The 20122-nt window shown below is 34.4% G+C and overlaps 2 protein-coding genes across 2 annotated transcripts; both read right to left on the bottom strand.

Moving 5' to 3' along the window:
- Positions 1-13424: 13424 nt before the first annotated feature.
- Positions 13425-14714, bottom strand: LOC133331607 (uncharacterized). Its single transcript, XM_061539991.1, has 2 exons — positions 13602-14714; positions 13425-13535 (listed from the first exon to the last, which is right to left on the bottom strand). The coding sequence occupies exons 1-2, from the start codon at positions 14712-14714 to the stop codon at positions 13425-13427; spliced, it is 1224 nt and encodes a 407-aa protein (XP_061395975.1).
- A 2867-nt stretch (positions 14715-17581) lies between these two features.
- On the bottom strand, positions 17582-18292 carry LOC133331606 (uncharacterized). Its single transcript, XM_061539990.1, has one exon. The coding sequence runs from the start codon at positions 18290-18292 to the stop codon at positions 17582-17584; it is 711 nt and encodes a 236-aa protein (XP_061395974.1).
- Positions 18293-20122: the final 1830 nt, after the last annotated feature.

Raw genomic sequence — 20122 nt, 5'->3', positions numbered from 1 at the left:
TTCAAGCCTGGCCCAGGTCCTATATTTTTTAATTCCTTTATACCAATTTTTATTAATTCTTCCCTTTCTTACAGACCATGGACGACCTGTTGAACGATGGTAAACCCCAAGAGCTGCAGTTACGCTATGTCCATCAACATCAGAAAATTGTCTATGCCGATTTTACAGCCCTGGGTGGTTTCATATTCAAATTTCATGATCTACTCGATGCCCTGACACATTGTTTCCATTACATCAAGGCTTTAAATTTGGAATTTCCATCGATTTGTTTGTGCCTTTGGCAATTTGTACAATTAGCCATATTTCAAATTGACATAGAATCGGGTCTATTAACCCATATTGAAAGTACCATAAATGATTTGTTGCAAGTGCCAAATGCGGAAATCTAAGTCCCTAAATAGATTTTAGAATTAAAAATAATTATATATTGTATTTTTTATATAACGTATTGATGTATAATTGTAATTTATATAATATTTATATGTATGTATGTGTTATAGACTGAATGTTATTCTTTGAATAGAAAAAAAATCCTCCAAAAAGTGCCGATAGAATGTATACCTACCGAATAGTCCAAAAATTATATATAATAACCATTTAAATAAATACATGTGTACCTTTATAAAAATATATATGTGTATAGAAATGTTATGGAAAATTAAAGTGTTGTTTTATTTAAGTCATATAGACCTGATAGTACTTCAATTTTTATACCCTTCACCACACTGTGGTACAGGGTATTATGGCGTTGTGCATATGTTTGTAGCAGGCAAAATGAAACGAGATAGACACAGAATATGCATAGAATCACTTTCTAAGTCGATTTATGCATGCCCGTCCGTCAGGTCGCATTTATGATCCGATTTGGATGAAAGTTGGCAAAGGTCACTTATTTTGAAATTGGGAAAAATCGGTTCAGATTTTGATATATCTCCTATATATAGTTTAAACATCACATTTATATATCTTTCGATTTGCATGAAATTTGGCATAGTATACAATTAAGTTTAGAAATGTGTGCTAAAAAAATCGGTTCAGATTTTGATATAGCTCACATATATAGTTTCGACCGATTTTATGTAAATGGTGCACCAAAGTCCCTATATATGCTTGGATTTGCACGAAATTTGTCATATAGTACACGATTAAGTCTAGAATGATGTGTGCTAAGTTTCGTGAAAATCGGTTCAGATTTAGATATAGCTCAAATATATAGTTTCGTCCGATTTTATGGAAATTGTGCACCAAAGTCCCTATATATCCTTGGATTTGCACGAAATTTGGCACAGCGTACGCAATTACGTCTACAGTGGTGTGTGCTAAGATTCGTGAAAATGGGTTCAGATTTAGATATAGCTCCCATATATAGTATCGTCCGACTTTATGTAAATGGTGCACCAAAGTCCCTATATATCCTTGGATTTACACGAAATTTGGCATAGAGTACTCAATTAAGTCTAGAATGATGTGTGCAAAGTTTCGTGAAAATCGGTTCAGATTTAGATATAGCTCACATATATAGTTTCGTCCGATTTTCTGTAAATGGTGTACCAAAATCCTTATATATCTATCGATTTGCACGAAATTTGGCATAGAGTACTCGATTAAGTCTAGAATGATGTGTGCTAACTTTCGTGAAAATCGGTTCAGATTTAGATATAGCTCACATATATAGTTTCGTCCGATTTTCTGTAAATGGTGCACCAAAGTCCCTATAAATCTTTCGACTTGCACGCAATTTGGTATAGCGCACTGAATTGAGCCTAGAATGCTGTGAAAATCGGTTCAGATTTAGATATATATTTTCCTACGATTTCATGTAAAGTGTGCTCTAAAGACTCAAGGTTTTACGATTGACATATAATTTTGTTGAATCGATTCAGATTTAGATATAACTCCCATTTGTATATTCGTTGGAGTTTAGATAAATGTTGTACCGGTTGACAAGAAACGTATCAATGGTCCTGTTGAATACACCCAAAGTGGTGAAGGGTATCATAAAGTCGGTCCTGTCCTTACTGGTTTTTCTTGAAAAAGTCCACGGCCTTATTTAGACCTTGAAAAAATATTTTGAAAAATTCCACGCCTTGAAAAAGTATTTTGAAACAAGACACAATATTATGAAAAAAAATCCACGCCTATGGCAGGCCTTGAAAAAAATCATAAAAAAAATATTTTTAAAAAAATCTTAAAAAAAAAGATTATAAATTCCACGCATATGGCATGCCTTGACAAATATTTTTGAATATAACACGCCTATGGCAGGCCTTGAGAAAATATATTCCAAAATTTCACGCCTATGGCAGGCATTGCACACGCCTATTTTAGGTCCTTGTAAAAATCTATTCTTAAAAATCCGCACCTTCTATGGACGCTTGAATTTTTTTATATACACGCCTTCTATGGGTTCTTGAAAAATATTCTTTAAAATATATTCACCCTTCTATGGATCCTTGAAAAAAATATTCTTTAAAATATTCACGTCTTCTATGGATCCTTGAAAAAATACTCTTTAAACTAGTTTTTGAAAAAGTCTAATTTTAAATATCCAAAATATGCCGATTTCCAATTCCTTCCCAGTTTCTAAAGCCATTCTTCCTTCATTCCACCATGAACAAATGGCATATCTATGTACGCATTTTATTACCCCCAGTGGAAAATCCACTTGAGTAATAATCCTGCCCTCAAACAAATGGGAACACCCATATATGCCTAGCCAGGTAGGGGCAGGAAGAGAGTACCCACAAATTCTCAACATGTGCTAAACACATTGCTGCTAAGAGAGTTCAGAAGAGAGAATTTGTTATTTTTGTGCATCCACTTTAGTGGGATATTCTAAACAACATTCAGTGTTTTGCTACGAATGCTCTAGAAAAGAGAATAACAATCGGGCGCCTTTTTTACCTCGAACAGTCACAGTGTATTATGGCAATTCTTCTTTGGCGAAATGTTTTATTTTTGTACCATTCTCTTTTGTTGTTGTTATTCGCATTCAATCAGCTGTGTTGTGTGCGTGTGTGCCGAACTGAGGCACTTCAATTCTGGTTGGTGCCTGTACCCCAGACGACGGAAGGTGGTTAGCGTTTTCATTCTATTCAAGGCAGCTGGCTCATCAGTAACAATTTCTAAATTTCTGTGGTGGTGGTGTGTAAATAAAATTTTAATTATTTCGTAAATTGTTTGGCATAAAAATAGTTTTGGATATTTGGTCCAAACAAGAGAGAGGTATAAATGATTTGTTGTTTCCATGAACTCTTAGAAATATTGATTTTGTAAATTTCTTTTTCCAGTTTACATTGTTAATGTCCAAGTGATTTTGTTTATAAACAATGGATACAAGTTCCGGAGATGACGCCGCCCTCAATAAATTGCTAAAAGAATGGAAATTGGAAAGTATTTCATCACATTTACAAGGTGAGTACAGTATTTTGTGTAAATTATGCATGAAAATTAGGTCTCGATTCCTAACATTTTATTAATTGTGTTTTTTGTGTTAATTTTGCAAAAAAGGTGTTGCCATACTAGTCATATTTGAATTCGATGGTGGGGAAAGCCAACTGCCGAGATAAAATAAAATTTTTTATATACAATAATGATGTGATGTTCGCAAAGGCTAAATAGGAAAAAGGAACCTTGAATAATATTCTGCAATGATCCATACAGTCTTAATAAAAACCCAGTCTCCTTAAATGAGCCTTGAAAAAACTTCACGCCATATATGGGCCTTTGAAAACATTTTCTTTAAAAAATTCGCGCCTCGCTTCGACTGAAAAAATATTTTTTTTAAATGAAAAAATATTCTTTAAAATATCCACGCCTTATATGAGCCTTGAAAAAATATTCTTTAAAAAATCCACGCCTTATATGAGCCTTGAAAAAATATTCTTTAAAAAATCCACGCCTTATATGAGCCTTGAAAAAATATTCTTTAAAAAATCCACGCCTTATATGAGCCTTGAAAAAATATTCTTTAAAAAATCCACGCCTTATATGAGCCTTGAAAAAATATTCTTTAAAAAATCCACGCCTTATATGAGCCTTGAAAAAATATTCTTTAAAAAATCCACGCCTTATATGAGCCTTGAAAAAATATTCTTTAAAAAATCCACGCCTTATATGAGCCTTGAAAAAATATTCTTTAAAAAATCCACGCCTTATATGAGCCTTGAAAAAATATTCTTTAAAAAATCCACGCCTTATATGAGCCTTGAAAAAATATTCTTTAAAAAATCCACGCCTTATATGAGCCTTGAAAAAATATTCTTTAAAAAATCCACGCCTTATATGAGCCTTGAAAAAATATTCTTTAAAAAATCCACGCCTTATATGAGCCTTGAAAAAATATTCTTTAAAAAATCCACGCCTTATATGAGCCTTGAAAAAATATTCTTTAAAAAATCCACGCCTTATATGAGCCTTGAAAAAATATTCTTTAAAAAATCCACGCCTTATATGAGCCTTGAAAAAATATTCTTTAAAAAATCCACGCCTTATATGAGCCTTGAAAAAATATTCTTTAAAAAATCCACGCCTTATATGAGCCTTGAAAAAATATTCTTTAAAAAATCCACGCCTTATATGAGCCTTGAAAAAATATTCTTTAAAAAATCCACGCCTTGAAAAAATATTCTTATATATGAGCCTTGAAAAAATATTCTTTAAAAAATCCACGCCTTATATGAGCCTTGAAAAAATATTCTTTAAAAAATCCACGCCTTATATGAGCCTTGAAAAAATATTCTTTAAAAAATCCACGCCTTATATGAGCCTTGAAAAAAATATTATATGAGCTTTAAAAAAATCCACGCCTTATATGAGCCTTGAAAAAATATTCTTTAAAAAATCCACGCCCTATGGGAGCCTTGAAAAAGATATTCTTTAAAAAATCCACGCCTTATCTGAGCCTTGAAAAAATATTATTTTTAAATCCACGCCTTATCTGAGCCTTGAAAAAACATTCTTTAAAAAATCCACGCCTTATATGAGCCTTGAAAAAATATTCTTTAAAAAATCCACGCCTTATATGAGCCTTGAAAAAATATTCTTTAAAAAATCCACGCCTTATATGAGCCTTGAAAAAATATTCTTTAAAAAATCCACGCCTTATATGAGCCTTGAAAAAATATTCTTTAAAAAATCCACGCCTTATATGAGCCTTGAAAAAATATTCTTTAAAAAATCCACGCCTTATATGAGCCTTGAAAAAATATTCTTTAAAAAATCCACGCCTTATATGAGCCTTGAAAAAATATTCTTTAAAAAATCCACGCCTTATATGAGCCTTGAAAAAATATTCTTTAAAAAATCCACGCCTTATATGAGCCTTGAAAAAATATTCTTTAAAAAATCCACGCCTTATATGAGCCTTGAAAAAATATTCTTTAAAAAATCCACGCCTTATATGAGCCTTGAAAAAATATTGTTTAAAAAATCCACGCCTTATATGAGCCTTGAAAAAATATTGTTTAAAAAATCCACGCCTTATATGAGCCTTGAAAAAATATTCTTTAAAAAATCCACGCCTTATATGAGCCTTGAAAAACTATTCTTTAAAAAATCCACGCCTTATATGAGCCTTGAAAAAATATTCTTTAAAAAATCCACGCCTTATATGAGCCTTGAAAAAATATTCTTTAAAAAATCCACACTTCGCCTCGACGTGAAAGAACATTCTTTAAAAAATCTACGTCTCGCCTCGACTTGAAAAGAAATATTCTTTAAAAAATTCCACGTCTATTTTTAAAACTTTTCTTAATTTCCCATTAAAATCTCTTTTATTCTCTTCTCCTTTTTTAGCCGAAAAAATCGATGTCGAAGTATTGGAAATGATAAAACTACAACATATACGTATGTTACTCTGCAACTATCCATTGGGTATACAAATACGCTTTGAATATAATTTGGAACAGTGGCGATTGAAAATTGGCAAACCTATATACAGTTGTACACATCAATGCTGTTGCCAAGGCAATGATTTAATGTGTAAAAATTCCTACAACAACAATAATCTTTCAAAACCCCTCAATGAAACTTCAAGATGCATTCCAAATGGAAGTCAACAACAACAACAACGCCACATACCAATAGCACGAAAGATTGTTGAACTACCGATTGCAGTTAATAACCCATTGATCAGTACACCACCAGAAACACCAATGACAAATCGATCATTGGCTTCATCAGCTGGATCACCGGCACAGAGTACACGTTCGCACACATCTAGCGGCATCGGTGGTGGAGTTTTGGAGAGCAATACCTCTCACGAAGATGTAACATTTCCCCTGAAACCCATTAATCCCTTGGAAAATGTCAGCTTACGAGATATACTAATGGGTGCCCTTCCCGAAGGTCCAATGTTAATTGACCTCTATGCAAAACGGAAAACTTTCAATCCACGCGAAAGAAAACGTCTGTTAAATATTATCGTTTCGTATTTTATGCTCAACAACATACGATTCGACTTGCAGACTAGTTATGCCCTCGAAGTGGAGATCATAAAAATGTTCCCTAATGAAAAGCTCGAAATGTATCGTCGCGGTAGACGTGGCAGCCTCTATTGCAAATATATGAATTACAAACAATCCCTGTTGTCGAGCAGAAAACGAAAATTGCCACGCGAAGATGTAAATGAGACGTCGAGTGATATGGAATGTATGTCGGTTAACGATCAAAGTTCCAATGAACGAGATGATGATGAGCCAAGTGTCGATATTGTCAATGCTGCCATGGATGAATTTATAGCCGAGGAAGGCGAGTCAAGTGACAAGAAAGTGCATGATGGCGAAGTTAATAATGCGACTGATGCCACATCGAAAGATAATTTCATACTATTAAAGCCTAAAATTGAAGTGGACACTGAGTATGTATATAATTAAATGAATCCTTCTGAACTAATTCATACCATAAGACTCATTCCAATAACCAGACCAGAAATAGTGCAGAGATTTAATTCAATTACATATGACAATATCATCATGGATTTCTTGAAACTTTTTATGTGTGATGTAAATATTATTCGAATGTGTACTAATAAACCTGGCTGCTCTTTTGATCATAATCCATTATTTATATGAAAATTGAAAATTTTCTTTTAATTTCGCATTTGAAAAAAAAGTATAGTGGTTTGTAAATCTTCGGAGAATTCTAATAGTTAATAGTAATCGAGATTGGTAAATAGATCGTGGCATTGTGTATTCACAAAAGAACTCGAACTGCTTATAGAAGATATTGGAAATACATTTCCGCTGTTGATAAAGGACTTATAGAGAAAAGGAATACGATGAATTTCATAACATTTTTCCTAAGGGCGATCTGGAGGTGTTCCCCCAAAAGAAATCATTAGTTTTAAGAAGGCTTTGAGACTTGGAATTGTTGGAATCTATATAGATAGGGTTTTATGTCCCTACAAAAAGACTTGTATCTATTGAAAACTACTTTAAAATATTTCTCTATTGAAGACATTTTGAATGCCTGGGGGTCTTGAGAAACATCTCCTATGTATTGGTAGCCACATGCAACTCTGAAGACGGAGTAAAAGAGTTCGTTTAAAGTTCTCAAAAGATCTTTTGACGATATAGAAAACATAGAATTCTGGTTAGCTGTTTGCCAAGACTTTGATAAAGGACCTTCATAGGGCTCTCCAAATGGGTTTCTGTCTATAAAGACATCTGGAAGGGTGATGAGTCATATCAAAAAAATCCTTCGAATTTTTATGGAAGATCTATCAGCGAAGAACATCTTAATTATTAAAGACTTCCCAAAGAATCCATTGAAATACTGGTCAAATTTCCCTATGTGGTTTCAAAGAAAACTCCATAATAAATGCCTTTTCGAAGAAGTCCATTTAAGGATTTTTTTTTAAATTACGAAATGTATTAATAGGGCAATCAATAGTCGATTTTGTTTTTATGATGAGGGCATCATTTTTCATCACACTACTAATACCATTTTATTCGTTTTCAGCATACCAATTCAAACGGCCTATAGACTTCACCGAGAGGTTATAATCCTAAAAGTTCCCTTTTCATACGAATACTTCTTGGAGAAAGGTAAATATATATTAATTTGATTGTTCTGTAATATTTTCTAATTTTTTGTAATTTCTTTCAGCTTGCAATGTTTATAATATCCCAAATGCCGAGGATCACTACATGGCCGTTAATGATTGTGAAATTAGTGAAACGGAATTTAAAGGCGTTATTATGCAATATTATAAATTGGCAACATTTGTGGTGGAAATTAAAGTGAAATGTAAGTATGGAAGTGCTGAAGGATTAGACAAGAAAACAATAAGGGCAGAGGAGCAGAATTTTGTATCCTTATCCTCCAGACCATCCACGTTTGAAGTTATAACAGATATATTATCTATGGAAGATCCCTAGAAGTAAGGTCTTCATGTCTAATTAAGAAATGATGAAAATAGGAAATGATCTAAAATCAATGATCACGGTCTTTAGAAGGAGTCCTAAAAGAACCTCTAGCCGTAGCTAAAAAACTTCAAAAGGTCCCATAGCTAAACAAAACCCTCAAAAAACATAGAATACCTTCAGAAGCCAATCGCTATATAAAGGACAACCAGATGTTTAATGAGCCTCAGAGTTACTCCTTTCCGGAATTTCTTTCATATATAATGTCTAAGTCTATGATAATGAGGAAGCACCAGGGATGATCCCTCCAGATAGCCTTTTCTAGTTAAAATTTAAAGGTATCTATGCTAATAAAAGAGTAAAGTGATTGACTTACTGACTTAACGATTCATCAACGCCCAGACGAAACGACTGAAGTTAGAATTTAGTTGAGTATCACTCTAGGTCCAAAGGTGTCAGATGAGGCTGGGTTTTTTTTTTTTTGAAATTCGTACTAGAACGTTACGAAAAGTACTAAAAAGTATGGGATCATTTGTATTTGGCGAACCGGTGGAGCCAGAACTCTAAAATTTGGATTGAGGCTCACTGATGGAGTGTAGAATAGAAGTAGCAAAGGTTTTTTTTTTGGAAATTCGAACTATAAGTATCAGAAAAGTACTAAATTTGATACAATTTCGTTGCATGTGAATGGATTTGGAATGCGAATTAAGGTTGAGAAGTAGGGTCGATATAAGGAGCTGGCTTTGGAAGCGTGTACTTATGTATACGAAAAGTACTATATTGTACTATATTCGGTACAAATTTAATTTGGAGGTACAAAAGGAGTTGGAATCCGGAAAATTGAAATTAACATTACCGTCGGAGTGTAGGATTGGGATATGTACGTAGTTTTTGGAATTTTTTACCTATGTGTACTAAAAGTTGTAAATACTATAATTGGCAAAATTTGGATTTGGGTGAAGCAATAGAGCGGGAACAATGTAATTTGGATCTCTGTTTGGTTGTAAGAATGTAGGGAATTTTGAAAATCCGTACTAATGTGTACAAAATGGTAACAAATTTGGATTTGGGTGAATCGATAGAGCTGGAATCTTGAAATTTGATGTTAGAATCACTGTTGGGGTGTAGGATTCGGCTTTCGTGCTAATGTGTACTAAATTTTATACAATTTAAATTTTGGGCCAACCAATACAGCTGGAATCCTGAAATTTGGAGATAGGGTTACTTTTGGGGTGAAGGATTGAGATGTGTAGAAAGATTTGGACACTTGTACTAATGTGTACAAAATGGTACCAAATAAGGATTTGAGAGAACAGATAGAGTTTGAATCTTGAAATTTGAAGTTAGATTACCTGTTGGGGTATAGTATTGGGCTATGTAGGATGTTTTGGAAATGTCTACTAAATGACACTAAATTTGGTACAATTGGGATTAAAAGCTAACCGATAGAGCTGGAATCCTGAAATTGAGTAAAAAGATTCCCATTGGATTGCATGATGCAGGTAGTACTTATTTTTATTAAATGGTACTAAATTTGAAACAAATTGGACCAAATTTTACAACAAATTTTTGTATAGAGCTAGATTTCTTTTGCGGTCAGAATTGGTGTAGGGTTGAGATATGGAGGTAGTTTTGGAAAAACGTACTATAAGATAACATGGGTACTAAATGGTTCTAAAAGTGTTAATAATGATTGGTATTGGGTTTTAAATACTTCTCACATTCGCTAACGGAGTAGCGGGTATATGCTAGTTATTCATATAGATTGATTGATTGATGATATTCTGCCTATAGAATAAGTCTAGAAGAACCTTCGTATAAATAATAGGACACACAGTTAATTTTCTTTTTTTTTATACAAGTCCTTAAATTGTTCTTCTGTACAAGCTCCTGATGGTTTTCAAAGGATTCCCACAACGTATTGGACCAGTAAGAAGACTCGGAAAGACTATGTTAGAGTGGAAGGTCTGGAGAATATAATTTATCTATGCTAGGTTTTATTGCACATAGATTCCTTCAGTATGTCTTTTGCTTAGTGCAGATTCCATAATCTGGCTAAAGGAGATTTCCCGAATGTATTCTTTTTGTACAAGACTCCCAGGAGGTATTTTAAGGATGACTTCAAGAAGATCTTCATTATATACAGTGTCGATTACCCTTCTCTTCTATATAAAAAAGAGTACCAGTAAGTCTGCTTGTTATACAAGACCTTCAGAAGGACTTCTGTATAATGTGGAACGCCTGAAGCTCCTCGGAATACGCCTACAATAAATTCGGTATATAAAAGTCCTTTGGAAGTTTTTATTTTTATAGTCTTCAAGATTATCAGGTCTACTGCGTGTAAAATTATAACGACATAAATTTTTCCTAAAGATGATCTAATGAAGAATGGTCATCACCACCCAGCAGTTTATCTGTATATAGAAGAACTCCAGTAGATCATCAGAATGTCCCTACAATGTATTCGAAGTTCTTATGACAGTGGAGTTCCTTAATAATTTCATTTTCTTAGGCTACGTCTTTCGCATTAAGAATTGTTCCTACAAAAGATATTATAATCTGTGTAAGAAGGCTTCTACAAAGTAATATTTTATTGCAGACCTCCTGCAGGTCTACTGTAAATATAGACCTATGAAGGAAGAATACATTCTAAAGACCTCTAAATAAAGTCAGTCTACTGCAAATGTCCTCTAAATGGGCTTATGCTTGTAAAATACTTGGCATCAAGCCAATATTTTGCCCCACACTGAAATTTCTTAAAAAATCCAATTATTTGAAATTTGAATATTCAATGAGCCAAGTGCTGCATGTTAGTTAATTGTTTTAGGATATTTAAGATTTTTTATGTAATCTAATTTTAGTTTTCGCTTTGACAATTCTATCTGAATTAAATCTTTACATTATTCTTTTTCCAGCTAACTTTCTTGCTCATTTAAATTCCAAAAATGATGATAGGCCAATGGAATTGGGTCAACGGACTACAATTACGCAAGATCCCAAACACTTACCCAGTGCTGATGAAATTCGTAGTATACCCTCAATTTTACATATTTGTGCTCTGGTAGATATGGGTAAGCCATTGGAAAATAAACATCGAAATGCCATAGCCAAGGCGGTAATAGAAGAATGCCTCAGAGTACAGCCGGATCGATGGTAAATATTACGGGTTAATTTGTATTAATACAACTTTTAACCCCTCCTTTTGTTGTAGCATCCAACGCCAAGAATTCATGATATTAGCCCAAAATGTGTGTCAGGCATTCCCCACCGAAGAAGAGACGACATATTTTATACCGGCCAAACCGAATGCTCATGCAAAGGGTAAACTATGGTGTGCTTATGTTAGTAAACGGTCGTTCTTGGTGCAAAGTGGTGTTGCCAAGAGCCGATATAAGAGGCGGAAAAAGGATTCGGAACACAAAGAAGATACACAATCCATTCACAGTCAGGAGGTTGAAGGTCAGGAGGTTGAAGAGGTCGAAAACATCGACTTTTCCGAAAATACCACCATGGATTGGGATTATTTAATGGTGAAATGGACAGAAACCCATGAAAAACGTTGGCAAGAATTGTTAAAAGAAAAACTAACACCCTCCGAATATATGGAACGTTATTCGATATTGCGATGTGAGAGAGGCATTACTCTCATTGAAATTGATGTTAAAAATCGTTATCCCAATGCATTGACAATTGATAATTGGCTGAATATTTATAAGAAAGTTTTGGCGAAAGCCAAGGGTATTCGCCGGAAATTGGGTAATACAGCTAGTATTATAAGGGCCATCGAAGAGTCTACAGATGAAAGTGAGTATTGAATATTTGTAATTAAGATGTTAAAATTTAAATTTTTGAATTTCTATTTTTTAGCATACACTGCCGGTTTGGCATTATTACTCATACCCTACATAATACCCTGTAGTGGACGAAAAAATGAAATCATCACCTCCAAGGCTTCCAGGGCGGAGTGCCAGGAGAGATTCATTAAGGCCTATGGGGTAAGTTGGATTAATTTAATTTATATTCCATTTTTTTCTAATCTCTCAATTTATATTTTTCTTACAGACCCTTGACGAGCTACGTTCCGACCCAAATCCAGCCGATTTACAAATTCGCTTTGTCCACAGCCATCAACAGGTTATCTATGCCGAATTTAGTATAAGCGGTATTGTTTTCCAGTGTTCCGAACTTATGGAAGCCTTGAATTTCCTCTTCCATTATATGTTAGGAATGAATATTCGTTATCCCCAGACCTGCCTGCGAGTATGGCAATTTATCCAATTGGCCATATATCAGATTGATGTGGAAAAAGATAAAATGCCATTCGTTGAGAGTACCATAATTGATTTACATTTATAATTGAACGGAGACTGAAAGAGCAAAAGCCAAAGAATATGAGAAGGTGCAGGATGAACCCCTTAACCTGATTATAACCTATTTAATTATTATTTTTTTAAACTAAGACAAAGCAAAGATGTACCAAAAATTTCTTTAATCCCACATATGTGCCCTTAATATTGTACCAAATATTTTTTATATATTTTAAAATCTTTATTTAGATTGCCTTATATGCCATTATATACCCTGTCCTTGGGTATGTTTATTTTTTTAAGATCTACACATTTTTGCCTTAAGAAGCTATTCTATGCTTTAAAAACCCCTATTGGACCAAATATGGAAGTGAATGATAAATAAAAAATATATATTTTATTCTATGAAATTAATATTGTTATTTGTAGTAGTGTTTTAAAAAATATACGCCTATATGCAGGACCTTAAAAAAATATTTTTTAAAAAATTATGCCTAGACCCTTAAAAATATATAGACCTATAAAAATATTTTAAAAAAATCTACGTCTAAATATAGGCTCTCAAAAAATATTTAAAAAAAAAAAATCACTCTATAGACCCTTAGACCCACTATGTATAGACCCTTACAAATATTGTTTAAAAGTCCACGCCTATATACAGGTTCTTAAAAATATGTTTAAAAAATCCATGCCTATATGTAAGCCCTAAAAATTCTTATCTTCAGTTTTTATTGATTTTTTATTTAAATTCTCAACGGAATTGTACATAAAGTGGTTCGAAACATAAATCCGAACCCGGTTTCTCGGTGAATTCAAACAGATCATGATGACCTTTCAATATGACATCACAGGGTTGGGGGGACTGTAAAAGGAAAAAAATGTTATTTCATTAAAAAAAATATTCCAAAAATATATTTTCATCACTTACATTTGTTCTGTTCTGTTGCCCATCACCTTCCGGTGATGAATTTCTGGATCTTCTCGCAAAATTTTGCCAAAAATTCAGTCTCAGCGGTGTGCTTCTCTCAGCTGCCAGCAGGGGAACATTGAGAGATATTATCTGATCTGGTAGACGACAACTTTCCAATGAAATTTTCTCAACTTGAGGAATATTTCTTAAAAGTTCCGCTACATCAACGGTGGTGAAATCGCAGCTCTTAAAACGCAACACCCGTAAATCATCCAAAAGATGCAACGACTTCATAACATTAAAGGGCAGAACGTTGTCATCGTTGATGATGCACAACTCATGGACATTTAGGCGCATCTCCAAACAATTGGCGAGGACATTTTTAACATTTGCCTCGACCTTAAGGATATCCTTAGCCGCCCACACCGACAGAATGACATCAAACAGCTGTCGTGGATTATATTGATTGGTAATGTAGAGATGTTTTAACTGGGGCAATGGTTTCGAAAGGAAATAATAAAATTCATAGGTATTGAGACGCAAATACTGCAACCTCTCCAAACGAGCTTCTCTCAAATCCAATTGTTCATATTGTTTACTCAACGGGAACATATTCAAATCCAGATGTTCCAAATGTAAATTACGCATAATCCGATGAAAATGTTCCAATTCCAATTTGTAGCAATAACCAAGATTTAATTCCTTCAGATCCCGCCAGGAGTCTAAATATTTTCCACTTAAATTACCATGAGGGCTGAACACCTGCAAATTTGGAAACATCCGATGTAAATCCAAGACATCTTCATCTTTCATAAAGCAAGGATGTATTGTTAGGCGTACGGATCTGACTTGGGGATAGATGAATTTTTTCAATATTCCATATTTATGTTCATCCAAAAATCTCAACTCAAATGATTCGGCAAATTGTGTTATGGCATTAAAAAAGATTTCCATTTCGATATCATTGAGATCTCTTTCCAAGAAATTAATGTTATTGTTTTTGTATTTTGTCGACCATAGAGAGAGTACAATTTCTTCAAAATATGCATTGACCTGCAATAATGCTATTTGATCTTTTAACGAGAGATTTATTATGATCTCCCGTAGACAGTCGGCGTTGAGGGTGTCCATGATTGGTGGAGTTCTGAAAGATAATGAAAATACCTTGAATTAGAATAAGAATTTAAAAAAATATTTTTAAAAGTCTACGCCTTAATTTAGGTCCTTAAAAATATTTAAAAAAATGTACGCCTAAATGTAGGCCCCTAAAAAAATTTTATAAAAATCTACGCCTGTATGTAGGCCCTTAAAATATATGTGTAAAAAATCTTCCACTATATTTAGGGTCAAACTTTTTTTAAATCAACGCCAATATTTAGGGTCTTAATAATACTTTTAAAAAAATCTACACCTATATGTAGGGTCTTAAACATTACAAACTCTTGGGGCTGCACAAGGCTATAATACCCTGACAACATACTTTTGTAAGGTATAAAAATCTTCCACTATATGTGGGGTCTTAAAAATCTACGCCATCTGGCGGAAGGAAGACCTTTAAAAAATATTTAATAAAATCTACAAAAACTAAGACATGGTTGTATTAGGCGCTCAGAAAATTGTTTCATAAATTTTTATCAAAAAAACAACAACAACAACTCACATGAACTTGTTATGACATTAATATGCAGATTTTCTGCATTTGACAATTGCACTTCAGATAAAACGAAAACAAAAACCATTTGAATTTTATTAGTCTGCCATACTCCAATTTTTTAGTGAGATCACAACAACAGCAAGAACAACAACAAGAATATCTGTGAATCGATTTTGAAGTTGAATTTAAAAGTCAAACTCTAGACAACGACTAATGAACGGTTGCAAATTTGATATTCTCTGTCATTATATTTGCACTTCGGTTCAAAGCTTTCGAGTTTTGTGCGAGCTATGCTGGATGGATGGCTGGCTGATGCAGTTTCTCGGCCAAGAATAGAACAGAACAGAATAGACGTTCACAAACGAACTAAAGCTTTTTATTTAATTAATGCTAAACTTGGATTTTTGTAATTCCAGTTTATTGTGTGTGTGTTTTTTTGTGTTCGCATGTTCGAAAACTGCATCTGTCAATGTCAATGAACAATAAACAACAATAATAATGTATGTATGTAGTATTTTGAGTTATTGTTATTTTTTTTTTAGGAATGGATCAAGGGAATATCATACTCGTGTTTGCATAGTTATATGAGTCAATCTATATAATTTTCAGCAGATCTTAACTTATTAAATATTACAATATTAACCAGCAAGGAAAGTAGTAAAATCGGACAGGGCCGACTTGTACATATTCTCCTAACAGACGTCGCCTTTTCGAAAGAACATTAACTCTAACTATACACTCAATTCAGTGCGCTGTGTCAAATTTCGGGCATATCGAAATATATTTGGCGCGCCATTTACCATAAATCGGACGAAAATATATATGGGAGCTATATCTAAATCTGAATCGATATTCACGAAACTTAACACACATCATTCTAGACTTAATTCAGTGCGCTATACCAAATTTCGTGCAAATCTAAAGATATATAGGGACTTTACATTAAATCGGACGAAAATAAATCCGAACCGATTTCCATGAAACTTAGCACACATCATTCTAGACCTAATTTTGTACTCTATACCAAATTTCGTGCAAATCGAAAGATATATAGGGACTTTGGTTCACTATTTATCATAAATCGGACGAAAATATATATGGGAGCTATATCTAAATCTGAAGCGATTTTCACGAAACTTAGCACACATCATTCTAGACCTAATTTTGTACTCTATACCAAATTTCGTGCAAATCGAAAGATATTTAGGGACTTTGGTGCACCATTTACTGAAAATCGGACGAATCTATACATGGGAGCTATATCTAACTCTGAAGCGATTTTCACGAAACTTAACATACAATATTACAGACCCAATTTAGTACGCTATGCTAAATTTCGTGCCAATCGAAAAAAATTTATGGACTTTTGTGCACAATTTACTTAAAATCGGACGAAAAAATATATGGGAGCTATATCTAAATCTGAATCGATTTTTCCCAATTTCAATAGGGTTCGTCCTTGGGCCAAACAAGTAACCTATGCCAATTTTTATCCAATTCGGATCATAAATGCGACCTGTACTTTGTTTACAATTTAACATGGACAGACAGACGGACCGTCCGGACATGCATAAATCGACTTAGAAAGTGATTCTATGCATATTCTAAAAAGGAACCATGTGTCTATCTCGTTTCCTTTTGTCTGTTACAAACATATGAACGAAGACATAATACCCTGTACCACAGTGTGTTGAAGGGTACAAATATGCTATAAAAAATAGGCCTTAAAAATATTATTGTATTAAAAATATTTTTATTAGTTTTTGGTTTTTAACTCTCAACGGAATTGTACATAGAGTGGTTCAAAACGCAAATCTGAACCAGGTTTTTCGGTAAATTCAAACAGATCATGATGACCTTCCAATATGACATCACAGGGTTGGGGAGACTGTAATAGGGAAACAAAATTGTACATCATTATTTTTTTTTAATTATATTTCCATCACCTACATTTGTTCTGTTCTGTTCCCAAAAAAAAATTCCGGTGATGAATCTCTGGCAAAATTTTGCCAAAAATTCAGTCTCAGCGGTGTGCTTCTCTCAGCTGCCAGCAGGGGAACATTGAGAGATATTATCTGATCTGGTAGACGGCAACTTTCCAATGAAATTTCCTCAACTTGAGGAATATTCCTTAAAAGTTCCGCCACATCGACTGTGGTGAAATCGCAGCTCTTAAAACGCAGCACTCGCAAATCATCCAGCTGATGTAGAGACTTCATAACATTGAAGGGCAGAACGTTGTCATCGTTGATGATGCACAACTCATGGACATTTAGGCGCATCTCCAAACAATTGACGAGGACATTTGAACATTTGCCTCGACCTTAAGGATATCCTTAGCCTCCTACACCGAGAGAATGGCAGCGAACAATTGACGTGGATTATATTGATTGGTAATGTAGAGATGTTTCAACTGGGGCAGCGGTTTCGAAAGGAAATAATAAAATTCATAGGTAATCAGACGCAAATACTGCAACCTCTCCAAATGGGCCTTTCTCAAATCCAATTGTTCGTACTGCTTACACAGCGGGAACATATTCAAATCCAGATGTTCCAAATGTAAATTACTCATAATACGATGCAAATGTTTCAATTCCAATTTGTAGCAATGGGCAAGATTTAATTCCTTCAGATCCCGCCAGGAGTCTAAATATTTTCCACTTAAATTACCATAAGGGCTGAACACCTGCAAATTGGGAAACATTCGATGTAAATCCAAGACATCTTCATCTTCCATAAAGCAGGTAGGTGTTGTTAGGCGCACGGATCTAACTTGTGGGTAAGTGAACTTCTTCAATATTCCATATTTATGTTCATCTAAAAATCGCAATTCAAATGATTCGGCAAATTGTGTTATGGATTTGAAAAAGATTTCCATTTCTGTATCATTGAGATCTCTTTCCAAGAAATTGATGTTATTGTTTTTGTATTTTGTCGACCATAGAGAGAGTACAATTTCCTCAAAATATGCATTGACCTGCAATAATGCTATTTGATCTTTTAGCGAGAGATTTATTATGATCTCCCGTAGACAGTCGGCGTTGAGGGTGTCCATGATTGGTGGAGTTCTGAAAGGAGACAGATACGCTAGAATTGAAACAAAGATACTTTAAACCAGTGAGCGGAGCAGTATAGTCGGACGCGGCCGACCATACGATACCCTACACAACTACCACGGAACTCAAATTTTCTGCGGATGTTTATTCCCAGGTAAACAGCACCTCTTCCTCACACTGACATATTTTCCGAATATTACGAGTATTCAGTACAGCTATTGTCCAGATTCCCTTCCCCGTGGGTTGTGTTGTGATGTTCGGCTTTCATTTGTGGTCTATAGATCGACTCGAAAATAGCACAAAAAATTAAGTTTTCGGTCCACTTCATTCCAAAATTATTATCTGGTCATCACCGAAAATTATAGGCGTTGTCCTTGACCATAACTGGAACCTCATAGATCATTTCAAAGCGATCAGCGTTATAGTTCCGCTCTCAAGAGTGATAATGGGTTACTAAATAATATACGAATACGGAGATAATTGTAAATATTTAGATGTAACTCCCACATCCGAGTACATACGACAATATAATTGGTATCAATTTAAAGGTCAACCACTCCTCTTGGATATAATATCAACTTCTCGGGTCCATGTCCTTCAGTCGTAAATATATACGCTATAGAATACAAATTTTGTCATTTTTCACACAAAAGTCAGATTCCATTTGACCCGCTAAATATTGGCCGATCTTTATCAAAACAGGCATGCTTATTCTTTGGCCCGATCCCCTTCTCCATGCAAAATTTCACAAAGTTCGGGCCATTATTACGGCCTCTGGAGCGACCAGAAAAAACGAAAAAAATAGTATTTGGTCCATTTCATCCCCTAAATATTAACCGATCTTTCCCAAAACCAATAGGGGTCTTCATTGGCCAGAACCCATCCTATATGCAAAATTTCGTGAAAATTGGTCCATAACTGTGGCCTGTATCGTGTTTACAAATTATAATGGACAGACGGACGGCGGACGGACACACATGTCTAGATCGACTCAGCTAGTCGAGATATGACGATCGGTATACTTAAAGGTGGGTCTAGGACCAATATTTCGCTGCGTTACAAACTTTTGGGGCTGCACAAAGCTATAATACCCTGACAACATAGTTGTGTAGGGTATAAAAATCTACACTTTGAAGTAGAGCATATAGGCGTAGATTTTTCAAAAATATGTTTTAAGGGTCTATATCTAGGCGTCGATTTATTTTAATCTTAACAATAGATAAAAGAGCTTAGTGTTATGTGAGTGAGTGACTGACAGATGATCGCCCAGACGAAACGTCAAATTTTGAGTGTGCGTTGTTGTTGGTGTGTAGGCGTGAGATAAGGCTGGGTTTTTGGAAATTCGAACTAGAAGGTTACGAAAAGTACTAAAATGTACCAAATATGGTATCCTTTGTATTAGGCGAACTGGAAGAGCTAGAATTCTGAAATTTGGAATGTGGGTCACTGATGGAAAGTTAGAAAGATGTAAAAAAACGGTTTTTGAAAATTCGACCTATAAGTGTACTAAAAGTACTAAACATTACTAAATTTAGTTCTAATTGTATATATATTGAACATATTTGAAATTTTATATAGAATACAGTTTGGGAAGTTATGTTGATGTATGGAAATGGTTTAAGCAATTCCGTACCGAAGACGGAACTGGTAATGTTTACTAGGAAGCGTAAGCTCGGCGTTTTTTTTCCACCAACATTGGATGGAGTGCAACTTCACCTATCCGCCGAAGCAAAGTACCTCTGCACAATCCTGGACTGTCAACTACGATGGAAAAGGAACGTGGAGTAGCGGGCGAAGAGAGGAATGATTGCACTCTATGCATGCAAGAA

Source organism: Musca vetustissima, unplaced genomic scaffold, assembly GCF_032173495.1.
Source record: "Musca vetustissima isolate MV318-11 ecotype Yass unplaced genomic scaffold, APGP_CSIRO_Mvet_v1 utg4091, whole genome shotgun sequence".
Taxonomy (NCBI): domain Eukaryota; kingdom Metazoa; phylum Arthropoda; class Insecta; order Diptera; family Muscidae; genus Musca; species Musca vetustissima.
This window is presented reverse-complemented; position numbering and strand designations above follow the sequence as displayed.

Bases quoted from the DNA above. Each gene is read 5' to 3' on its own strand.
- LOC133331606 (XM_061539990.1), bottom strand. From the start codon at position 18,292: ATGGACACCCTCAACGCCGACTGTCTACGGGAGATCATAATAAATCTC.
- LOC133331607 (XM_061539991.1), bottom strand. From the start codon at position 14,714: ATGGACACCCTCAACGCCGACTGTCTACGGGAGATCATAATAAATCTC. The intron at 13,536-13,601 runs GTAAGTGATGAA...TTCCTTTTACAG, and splicing joins GGCAACAGAACAGAACAAAT to TCCCCCCAACCCTGTGATGT.